Below are 12,553 nucleotides of genomic sequence, written 5' to 3'. Positions count from 1 at the left end.
TATATTTGCTCTCAGATTTTATGTGTGCACAAGAGCTCAACAAAGAACGGAATGTGGTTGCAAGTAGGATCGTAGAGTAGTCAAGTGCATAAAAGATGATTAGAATAAAAATGATTAGGGTTTGATAATGAAGGAGGCATCTCCTTATATAGAAGACACTATATGAAATGGAGGGATAAGATTGAGAGGTGTAAAAGGAGGTCGGCTATGATTAGAGGGTAGGTAAAAGAAATAATAAAATAATGAAAGGGGTAAGTAGAGTATGAATTAAGAGATGAATGACATGTGTCATGGGTAGAAAAGGTTAATGAATTAATTAAATAAATAAATATTTATTTAATTAATAGAAGAAGTGGGATAATTAAATAAATAAAATATTTTTTTATTTTAGGAAAAGGATAATTTAAATAAATAAATGTATTTATTTAAATGAGAAATAAGGCTAGAAGAGGATAAATGAATTAATTAAATAAATAACAATTTATTTAATTAATAGAAGAATTAAGCTTAGATAATTAAATAAATAAAATATTTATTTAATTAGACTGGACAATTTTGGGTGTCTACAGGAATTATTTTAAATTTTTTATCATTCAGACACTATTACTTCTTTGTGCCTTCTTTTATACTTTTTCCAATCTTCATCAATCATTATTGATGGCTTTGTGTCATGTAAAACCATTAACAATTGATCTCTTTCTTCCAAAAGATCTTCCATCTTTAGTTTCCACAACTTGTAGCCAACACCATTTAATTTATCAATATTTTTGTGAGAAATTAAAGTCATGGTTTACAGTATTCTTCACAGATATTCAAAAGATAATTGAACAAAATCTACCATTGCAAAAAAAAAAGCCTTCAACACTTAAAAGAAAAGGTGTCCCCCTTTCAACAAAATTGTTAGCTCTGATACCAAAATTTGAAAAAAGGTGAAGAAATCTTGCATTATCAACTTCTTTATGTGATTAAAAATCTAAAAAATTAGATTACCAAATCATCTTTAAGAAATCGATTTCAACATTCAACATCAGTATAAAAATCAACAACCAGATGAGATTTTAGATTTACATGGAGAAATCTTTTTGAGAAAAAAATCCACAAAAGAAAGAGGGAAAGTATTTTATTAATCTTGAATAGAGACATCTATACAATAATACACTTTATCTCACTTCTCTTAACAATCACAACAACACCTAGATACCTACAAATGAATTGTACTAAACAACTATGCCATGTGTTCAATTTATAGCAAACCAATAGAAGGGAAATCACAGTGGTAACCCAAAAGAAGAGGCATAAAATCACTTAAAAAAACCACACCTAGGTTAATGGACAACCAAAAGACATAATAAAATATTAATTTGTTTCAAATGGCTCCAACGTGGGTATCTAACCCACAACCACTCAATGGATGACCTTTCACCTTCCAACCTTAGGCACCCAAAGCATGACTATTAAAATCCCCAAAAATGGATGTTGAGGAAGGAACCTTATCTATTTTGTATTATTCCTATCATTGACACATTTTTACCGCTTAAAATCAAACTACAATTTGACATATAATACAAATATTTAATATTTTCCCTTCTGTCCTAGGGAACACTTTCCATGGAACATGGAGATACTTATTGACATAGGATTTTCAAGGTATATAGATAATCTTCTTCTTTTTCACATATCTCTAAATGTCATTTTCACACCATCTATTGCTCTTGAATATGGCAAAAAATGTATGCTTGCATTTGGATTTGAAAGCTCCCACCTAGATTTCAAATACAAAAGAATAATTCTTAAATAAAATAAATGTGTTATTTATAACTAATAATTCATGGTTAATACATACATGTGAAATGAAATAATCATCAATTAATAGTAAAGTATTTTAAAATTACTTGTAGTCAATGCAAACTTGATGTAAAAACATGAAGAGTTCCATTCTAACAAGGTTGTTTCCAGGACAAAGTCTAGGACCACCACCAAATACGTAGTATACTCCCAGTTTGACTATTAATCCCTACATCATATAATGATTTAATATTTAAAAATACTGTTAAATAAAAATTCAAATTATAAATAAAAATATATAAATAATTTTTTTTAATTGATAAATTATTGAAAAACAACTTAAAAAAACCTTAAAAATTTATTTTCTTGAAAAAACTCCAAACTTAATTATTCCTTGACCCTTTTTGAAGGAACTAAAATCTATTCAGAAAAAAAAGTAATAAAAACACTTACATCCCATCTATCAGGGTTAAACTCCATTGGATTGTGATAATATTGAGGATCAACATGATTAGCGCGTAACCATACTATGACCTTCCATCCTTTTGGAATGGTATAACCTGATAAAAATATGATTTTTTTCCTTCATTCATCATTAATATAAAACTAACACATTTCTAAAATACAAGATTTAAAAGTACTATCATTGAATTCTTCTTCCATTCATCATAAAACTAACATTTATTCTAAAATACATTAGAAGCATTACCATTGACTTCCATTCATCATAAAACTAACACTTATTCTAAAATGCATTCTACAAATTAAAAGGGTTTAGAAGTATTACCATTGAATTCTTCTTTCATTCATCGTAAAACTAACAGTTTTTCATTCATCGTAAAACTAACAGTTATTCTAAAATGTTCTAAAATGCATGCTACAAAGTAGAAGTATTACCATTAAATTCTTCATCCTTTGAGGCAGTACGGAATACAAAAGCTGATATGTTGGCAAGTCTAATGACTTCATCAATCACCTGCATCATCAAGAAAGCCTACAGTATAAGTTCAACCTAATTCTAACTAATTTCTTTTTCTACAAATAAGTCTGTAATGATAACCTTTGAAGTATAATCCATGCTCTTGACATCCTCATATGTCAGAATCTCATCCTCTTTTTTCTTTAATCTAATGGAAACATTTTCCTCCTGTGATGCCAAAAAAAACAAGCAAAGGTAATGAATGCATAAGTACAGTGTGCAGAAAAGAAGCAAAGCATGCATGTAATGTGCATATGTCTCACCTTAAGTTTTTGAAGAACAGCAGGGTACTTAGCTAAGTAATAAAGTGCCCAAGTGATTGAGTTAGCTGTGGATGCATATCCCCCTAAAATTATAGAGACAATGTTATCCAAAATTTCTTCTTCACTTAATTTATCACCATTAGAATCCACTGAATCCATCAAAACTTGCAGGAAGTCATCTTTAGAGTTCTCCTTGTTCACTCTTCTATCATGCATTTCAGACAATAGTATACTTGATAATTCCTTTCGACACTGCATATATACAATTTCTTAGAAGATCGTGATAAACCATTTACATGCATACATAATTTAAAAAATAAAAGAATATTACTTAGTTTGGACTGAACCACTAAAAATGCACTTCTTTCATAGCATAAATTATGATTTGCAGGCTTGAATCTCTTATACCAGAAGTATGAAAGTATGTTGTAAACTTCATCCGCCCCAACTACCACGAGGTGCAATCCAAATTTAACCATAGAGAAAGAGAGACTAAAGTTCTACATTATAGATCTATAATAAAAAAAAATTATATTGAAATTTTGAAACAGAACCTTCAAGGCATGGTGAAGTGCAGTGCCTGGTAAATTAATGGGCTGAGCTCTGATTCCACCTCGAAGTCCTCTATAAATCCTTTCCATTTTTTCTAATAATGGGGCATTTGAATAGCTGAATAGCAGTGTACATATGTTGTGGAATGTCAACTGCAATACGAAACATTATTAATTTATGAATATCTACACATACGAAACATTATTAATTTATGAATATCTACACATACTAAAAAAAGAGTATAAGAGGTCACAAGGTCACTCTTCCATTTGAAACAAGATAACAGAAATAATAATAGAGCTGTTTAAGGGGTGGGAGTAATCCCACAACACTAGTGGGAGGCGGAGGGAAATCCTGATTATCTGATTTACGATGTCCAAGATGACATAAGAATGGACCACCCCTCGTTAATGAGCAACAAATGCATTTAAATTTATACCTGATTGGCTTCATCAGCAGCAGTGATTGAACCCTTGAGAGCCCAGTTTTTAAGGGCTGCTTTGAATAACGGCTGTAATTTGACAAATATCCTCGCCAATGACTCTGGACTATTGACGGCTTCCATCAAATAACGTCTTATGCGTTTGTGTTGCAGTCCTTCAACCATGGCAATTGAATTTACCCCTATCAACTCGGGAGAAGGCCAGCCAGGGGCAAAAGTGTCATCCTCTATCGCCCTTGCAGTCACAAATCTATTGGCCTCTGGAGAACATGTTATGATAGAAGGTGACCCAAATAAGTGCGTTCTGTAAATTCCAGTGTCCCCATATCTTGCAACCCAAAAAAGAGAAAAAGAAGAGTCAGACAATTTAAAAGTTAGTAGATTTTTATAATTTGTTTCTGGATTTGATTGCAGGAGCGTTTTTTATATCAATGTTTCGGATCATATTCTATGATCTATTATCATTTTTCTTCTTATGCTCTTTATCATTCTGATGATGGATCATAAAATATGATCTGAAATGTTGATGTAAAAAATACTCACGCAATCAAATTCAGAAGCAGCGTAGTGACAGTCAGAAAATTGTATTGAAACCAGCCATAAGGATGATAAGAACTAAGAGATCAATTTATTACTTGGCTCTTCTCTTCCAAATGAAATCATCTGGCTTTAAGGTGAACTTGAAACACCACAAGAAGTCAAGCAGCTCTCCAATGATAGGCCATCCCATGTGACCCGGAGGAAGCTTTCTAGCAGTTTTGGATGTTGAATATTGGTGACAGTATTTCCATTCATTGAAGGATCTCAACACCCATATGAGCGGTGGGAACAGTCCAACTGTAACTGCAAGTCCTATCAACCACAATGTATCCATAGATGCTGCCCTCTAGTAATGATATACAAAGACCTAATAAGAGTGCACTGTTTCTCTGCTATTGTTTATAATGTGGGTAATGCCTTTGTCATATATGAAGTTGGATCTGGTTTCTCTATATTCTATAAATGTCCTTTTCGTTTTATGGCAGTGCATGGGGGAGCTGAAGATATGCCATAGAACATATATATATGCTCAATTTTGAATAGGTAATCGATCATTCGTTTTGTTTTCTCTTTTGTTTCCTTTAGAAGACGTCGTTGTTGATCTTGGTTTTTTTAATTCAATTTTATCTAAACAACGGCAATAATGTCAGTCCGCTTTATATAAAGAAGCTTATATATGGTGGCATCAATATCTTCATTATTGTCTTGGAATTTTTTTCATTTTTCGAGAGATGCTTCATCGTGTGAGCAATAATGTCCACTGAATTTATTGATTTATTTATTTATTTGTGTTTTCTTGTATGTATTAAGTAGTAAATTGGTAAATAAATTTGTGTAATAAGGGAAGAGCACTCATTATCGTTCTTGTTTAATTAGTTCACTTTTTGTTCACTCAACTTCTTAATTACTAACTTTAAAGAAACTAAAAAAATAATAATAATTAAAAGTTCATTAACAAATTTCACATGTATCAATAATTGCTTACTTTCTTTTCAATAGTTAGAATTTTGGGAGTTTAATTGGAGGGGTTGTGCAACTTTATTGGTACTCATAGTGCATGACTATTGGGACGTGTGTATAAGTATTGGTCATTTTTGAGGTGGTTGTAGTACATGATTATTGGGACTTGTGTATAAGTATGGGTCATTTTTAAGTAGGTATCAGCAACACTTTGAAATGTTCACGTTTTGGCCCATGCGCGCATAACAGATCCCACAATGTGCATCATTACTACTTAGAAGTTAGAACAATAGTTGTAAGCAATTAGGTTGCATACAAAGACAATAAAAAAATCATCAAAACCCAATATAGTGTTTAGGACAACAATTATTTGTATGCGTCCCTTTAGAATTACTTACAATTTGATTTTTTATATATTGACTGTTTTCTCTTAATAGAATTTTTTTGATTAATAGGTCTTCTCTATTAATTAAAAATATTAAAGTACATATTCACAAAAAAAGGCCGGGGGATACAAGATCACCCCGCAAGAGTCACTCAGCTAGGGGCCGGAATAAAAAATAAAGCTATTCATCAAAAAAATTCCTCAAGTAGCCAAAGCAGAGGCGGCCGAGGGAGGAGGATCAAGATCATCTTTCTTGCCCCATACATCAGCGGGGTCAGGATTCGGGTCCGACACGGACCACCCATCTTCAAGATCTTTGTCAATTTCTCCTTCCTCCCGCCTGGAAGGCAAAATCGCCAAAGCCAGGCGAGGAAACTTGGAGGGGGTGGCAGAAGACCACCCTGAGGTAGAGCCACGACGCGGAGGAGAAGCCGAGCGGTGCCTCCATGCATCATCTCTCCCGCCAGACGAGCAGCGAAGAGCTTGGGACCGCGGAGTCTAAGAGCGGTGGGAAAAGGAATTGCGGCCACGACGCAAAGTGCAGTCGGCAGAGACAAAATCCGACAACACTCTGACAACCACACAAGGGGTGTTGCCCTAGTGCTGGAGGAGCTCCTGCAAGTGACCCACCTCCAGAGCTACTTTGTCAGCTTGTACCTAAATCTGCATTGATACATTATTACAAATGCAAGAATTAGCATAAAGCAAGACAATAGTATCCAAAAAGTTGTGAGTAAAAAGAACTACATTTCTATCCTTCCAAAGAGTGAATAGGATCTCCATTCTGAAAGCATGCCATATCTGGGAAAATTTGAAGGGGATTCTAGGTGAATCACCCAGAAGAGCCATATGCCAAGAAAAGGGCTCAGGTCGAAAAGGCCAAAAGAAATCATGATTCCAGGCTCCAGTACTGTTGAGCTCTTCTACAAAACCAAAAAATGTGCATAAAAGTTTCTGGGTGACCACAAAAAGGGCATCGGGGATCAGGAACCCCCAAATGCTTAAGTCTGGAACCCAAAAGCAACCCTTGAAAAAGTACAAACTAAGCAAAGTGTGCAATCTTGGGTTCAATGGTGGCGGACCAGACAACAAGAAACTTGAATCTCCAGGAAGTCTGAGAAGACTGCAAGTGCTACCCTCTTAATAGAATTTGAGATTTTTGCATATTTATTTCTTGCATCTGATTTGCAAATGATTATTTAGTCTTTTTATTCTATCGCCCTCACATAATTCAATAATATGACCTTTACTTTTAATGGACTTTTGTATAATGAAGAAATATATTATTTATTGATGGCTTATAGATTGTGAACTTGGAAAAACAATTTGTACAAAATTTCCTCAAAATCTTTTTAGATTTATTATAGAGCGATGGTATTGATTAAGGTTATAAATTCTTTGTGTGGATGATGTTTACAAATTATTTGAAGGAGATGTTATTGAATAAAGTTATATATTCTTAATAATGAGTGGATGATGTTTACAAATTATTTGAAGGAGGAGATGGTATTAATTAAGGTTATACATTCTTAATAATGAATGGGTGATGTTTACAAATTATAAAATATATGAATTCTTATTTTGATCGAATTATGTGGTTATAAAACTAGAATGTGAAAATTGAAAAGTGATATAAAGTGCAAACTCAAAATTGAATTTATAAAATAAAAGGCGGTGTAACAATATATCAATAAGAATGACTGTTAAACTTCTCTTTGGAATGATTATTCAAATTATACAAGAAATTATGAATTTTTATAAAATATTTACATAACATTACATCCCCCTCAATTTATAGGGATTAAATTGGAATCAAGTATGCGTATGAATTTTTTAAGTTTCCCTCTTTCAAGCCCTTTTGTCAAGATATCCATTGGTTGATCTATAGTGAAACAATATATGGATTTGACATTGTTATCTTTCACACATTTTTTATTCAAACATAATTTATTGTCGATATACCTAGTTTAGTCATAAAATACTTTTTTGCCATCATGAACACATAACTGTTATTAAAAATGAATGGTGGTGAAATATATTTTTCTTATAAATCCTCAAGAACTTTTTATGAGCCACAATATTTACTTGGTTTCTTTTGAGCTATAATATATTATGTTTCTATTAAAGAAAAAGCTAACATTGTCTATTTTTTTTACTTCCATGTGGTGACCAATGATCCTAAATTCATTAAGAAAACTCGAGTGGATTTTCCATTTTCAAAATCACTTGGATAGTTTGAATCTAAATATTTAACTATGTTGAATGTTGAATATTGAATATTTTCGCCTTGTAATATTTGGTCCCAAAAATCCAAGATCCCTTCACATATTAAAGAACCCTATTTGTTGCTACCAAGTATTTTTCTCAATTGTTAGTACATGAATCTGGAAAGAACGCATACGATAAAATAATATTAGTCCTATTGTCTAATTTTGTTGTAGATAGTGTTTCTATATTAAGCATAAAAAATTAATTATAACTAATTGAAATTCAACCTTCATTAATAAAAACATCAAATGCTCACAACTTTTCCATATTAAATGAGTAATTAATAGTAATAAAATTTAGGCATTTTACTAAGGAGAGTAATAAATTTTGATAAACCATCATGTCTTGAAACATGTTAAATGAGTAATTAATTATAATAATATTTAGGCGTTTTACTAAGGCAAGTAAGAAATTTTCAAAATATTCTTCTAACATATTTTTTCACTACAAATGAAGCATGAGTCATCTATTTAAACTATTTGTTCTTGTGGTGGTTCATCTCACCCTTGCAATGGAAATGTTGGGATTCTAATCATCCTTTCTCACTATGGTAGTGTGTTCCTTGCCCTTGTTGTGGTCTTTGGCATTTGTGATGTGTTTCTTTTTGGGGTAATCATCTTTTTGTTGATGGTTATATTGTAGGTGTGTTTTTATTAAGATTTTGTGTTAGTCATTATGTTGTTATTTTGAGTATTATAATGGTCATATACATCTTTATTATTGTTGATGTGATCTTGTGATGGAATGTTGGTGATTTTAATTATGCGTTAGATTTATTTAGTTTTCTCGTGGTTCCTTGTCTTACCCTATCATGATTGCACTAATATATGTGTATTATTCATCACATTATCTTTTGTACTTCCAAATGGATGTCATGTATTCAAATAGAGTTCAAATATTTTACCTAACCACCATCCATTGTTGACTTTTACACTGTTAGAATGTATTTGGAAGTGAAAAAGTTATAGTTGGTTTGTATGCAATCTTATCCTTGACATTCTCCTTTGGCTAGTTGCATATTTTCTATGATACGTCATGTGATTCAAATATTCATATTGAGCCTTGTGCATGGTCTTGGTGGGATTTCTCATTTTAAGCTCCATCCTCAATATGATGGATAATTTTATATTAATATAATTAGTGCATGTCTTTGGATGTCTTAACTCACCTACAATAATGAGAGCATGGCATATTTGTTGTTTCTAGTTTAATGCAGCAGCATCCAAGGGTTTTAGGAAATCCTACATCCCCCTTAAAAAAAGAGTTTATTTTTCTTTTTATATGTGATTTTTAGTTGTAGGCAATTTTCAAGCACTTGGTTTGGGCACTCTTGAAGCATGGAAAAAATTATTTACAAAATTGGTTGAGTATTTTAATGTTTTGTTGTTACCCTTGGACGAAAATAGAGCTAAATAAGTGTAATTGATCTTTTATTTTATTATTCAAAGTTTTGTAAATCAGTCAATTGTAAAATGTAATTTTGATGTCAAAAAAGAAAAATTAAAAAAAAGTATTGTAACCCAATGCTCCATAGTTAGAATTTTAATATTTTATGATGTAATTATTATTGGGCACAAAATATAACACCCATGTATTGTTTGACATGAATTTTGGGCGTCTAGGTCGTTGGGAGTTACAATAATCCATTTGCAAGATGTGTTACAACAATTGAGGGTTACAAACTTGAATGCAATTTTCTTGATTATAATTACTGGATGTTGGGATGTTTCCAATACCTATTTTGGGGTTGTTTAGATATTATTTTTCTATCTCAATCATGAATTCCAACACCAAGGAGTTCAAATAAGCAAACTTTGATGATGGGGGTTCCATGTTTTAAGTTTCAAGAAACCTTAGTTAAGTAGGGTCCCAATGTTGAGATGGATTGATATGAATTTTGATTTTATGTACTAGGCAATAGAAATTATGATAGAATTTCAGTTTTATAAGGATTTTAATTTACACATCGTGTTATTAAACAAGTATTTGTAAAATAGAAGTTTTATTTTCATGAAATCATTTGAAAATACTTGCAAGTTGTATGAAGATTTATGTGCAGGATTATGTGTTATATAGGTTTCTTAGATGGGTTGTTTGATGCAACTTCCCATATTTGATCTACATTTGATGATATCAGTGTGGGTAGTTTTCTAGGAGATGTATTGATATGATTTATGCAAGATGGCATGTTCTTGGGTTGTGTTTGAAATACTCTAAAATATTTGTTGTGAGTGAAGAGGAGTCCTACAATTGTAGAGGGTTGAGGAGGACATCAAAGACATGAATGTAGAAAATTTGTTGTAGATACGAAAGAGGAACCATGATTGTAAAGGGTTGATAACTTGAAGTGAGAGAGATTGTTGCAAGGAGAAATTCTAATTGTAGAGGAACTTGTGAGTCTCTAAAGATGTCTTTGAAGAAGAGGATAAGATGGGTTGTGAAAAGAACTATGAGAATTTTAATTTGTGAGGAATGGTGAGACAAGAAGTTTCATGAAGTAATAGATGGGATCTAAGATATAATGGATGCACTTGAAAAGAGAAGATATGAGAAGAAATTATTTGAAAAGAGGTAATTTTAAAGTGGCATGGAGGTAAGTGAAAGTTATAAAGTTGAAGAGGATGAAGAGAATGAAGAGAAGATAAAATGCTATATTGAAGAGGGAGAATAACTTGCCTCTCAAGAAATAGAGATATTTGACAAAGAGGATAGAAAGAATAAAGATGATAAAATCTATTATTACAATCCAATGAAGGGGAGAACATGTGGGAGCGGTCCACACGATGGTAGCTAAAAAAAGCAAGAAAAGAAAAGAAACATAAAGAAATAATGGAGAAAGATAGAGAAAATGGCCATTATGAACCACAATCATTTTGAAGATTATATTTTATGTAATGTTATTTTGTTTGTGGGAATTAGAGAGGAAAAATAAAATGTGGAGGATGAAAGGGAGAAAGATGTAGAAGAAAAGTTTGATTAGGAAAAGTTGGAGTAGCAGTAGAGAGGCAAGATTATACATACAAGTAACATATTTTTTTGAATTTGGAAAAATAAAAATTCATTGTCAGTTACATGATTTTTTTGGATGTGAAAGATTGATGTGGATGAAGTTTAGGATGAAGTTGTTATGATTCACAAAATGGACTTTGATATAGTCCTAAATTTGACAAAGAAAATGATGAAGAAGCCACCTTCTTTTCAAAAGAGGAGATAAGGAATTTAGAAAAAATGTTTGAGGGAGAAATGATAGAAGAAAATGACGAAAAGATATAAGTTGTAGCTGATATAGCCTATTTCAAGAATAAAAATTTGCATCAGTAGGCAAGGAAAAGAAAACAAGGTAATTGTTGATTTATCAAAAAAAAAAATGTTGCTAATGAGGTTGATTTTTGTACGGATGAAATGGTAAAAGAAAGTGAATAAATCAAGATGGTAAGTGCATAAATAATAGGTTATAGGCTAAAATATAATGGCGTATTATGATTTTTGTTGACATACATGAAGAATATTATGAAGGAGAAGCAAGCAAGAAAGATGTGCAAATAGAATTCATTGATTTAATGAGTTTATTATTTTTTACTTGTATGCAGGTGTTGAGGATAATAAAATGGAATGAAAAGATGAACCATGGTGAAACAAGATGAATTTCAAGAGGGGAAGAAATAGAGGAAAGATGAACACATGTAAAAGGGAGGAACACGTGTTGATGTGTGTTTTGACACGTCATAGGGCATCTAAAATGAGGATAAGATCGGCTCTACTTTATTGGGTGGTTTTAGCCCATGGTTTTGTAATACCATTTGATGGTTTCTTGTATTGTATCTCCTATATATGAGGTGTTGTGATAGAGGTTGTGTGTAAGTATTATGGCTATTGAGTTACCTTTGAGTCTCTAATTAGTGATACTCTTGTGAAGAGCCTGCTCTGCAAGTATATTGTAATTTATTTTTTATTGTTGAATAATATATTGAACTACTTTTAGAGTGTGGGGTTTTTCTTCTGAAAGGGTTTTCCCACGTAAATCATTATGTTGTTGTGTTGTGGTATGCATGATATTTTGTTTATTTATGTTAAGTTTTTGTAACTGTTGTAATGATCTGTAGAATTTTTTGCATTATCGTTCTCTCAAAGTTAGTGTAGGAAGTTGTGTTACTGCTTAACTTCCTTACATGTGGTATTAGAGATTGATCACCTTTGTTTCAGTTGTGGGTTGTTGGGTTTTTGGAACTAATCTAGATTTGAGTGGGAGCTTGTGTAGAAGATACTTTTTGATCTTGTTGTAGGAAATTTTAGATGGCAAGTTCCTCAGGGAGAATAGAGGTGGAGAAATTTAATGTTAGTAATTTTAAAATGTGGAAGCTAAAGATGGAAGATATACT

General features: G+C 32.0%; 1 protein-coding gene across 1 annotated transcript; it reads right to left on the bottom strand.

The window, feature by feature from the left end:
* Positions 1–1,671: 1,671 nt before the first annotated feature.
* LOC131036620 (ent-kaurenoic acid oxidase 2-like) lies at positions 1,672–4,895 on the bottom strand. The gene is made up of 9 exons (XM_057968548.1): positions 4,657–4,895; positions 4,019–4,349; positions 3,582–3,731; positions 3,028–3,279; positions 2,846–2,932; positions 2,683–2,761; positions 2,239–2,345; positions 1,893–2,014; positions 1,672–1,762 (listed from the first exon to the last, which is right to left on the bottom strand). Exons 1-9 carry the CDS (start codon positions 4,893–4,895, stop codon positions 1,672–1,674), a joined length of 1,458 nt encoding a protein of 485 aa, XP_057824531.1.
* Positions 4,896–12,553: the final 7,658 nt, after the last annotated feature.

The sequence above is a fragment of the Cryptomeria japonica genome, chromosome 1 (assembly GCF_030272615.1).
Source record: "Cryptomeria japonica chromosome 1, Sugi_1.0, whole genome shotgun sequence".
NCBI classification, from domain to species: domain Eukaryota; kingdom Viridiplantae; phylum Streptophyta; class Pinopsida; order Cupressales; family Cupressaceae; genus Cryptomeria; species Cryptomeria japonica.
The sequence above is the reverse complement of the archived record's forward strand: the minus strand, read 5'-3'. Positions and strand labels throughout refer to the sequence as shown.

Bases quoted from the DNA above. Each gene is read 5' to 3' on its own strand.
- LOC131036620 (XM_057968548.1), bottom strand. From the start codon at position 4,895: ATGGATACATTGTGGTTGATAGGACTTGCAGTTACAGTTGGACTGTTC. The intron at 2,762-2,845 runs GTTATCATTACA...TTGATGATGCAG, and splicing joins GCATGGATTATACTTCAAAG to GTGATTGATGAAGTCATTAG. The intron at 1,763-1,892 runs GTAATTTTAAAA...TTTGAAATCTAG, and splicing joins CAAGTTTGCATTGACTACAA to GTGGGAGCTTTCAAATCCAA.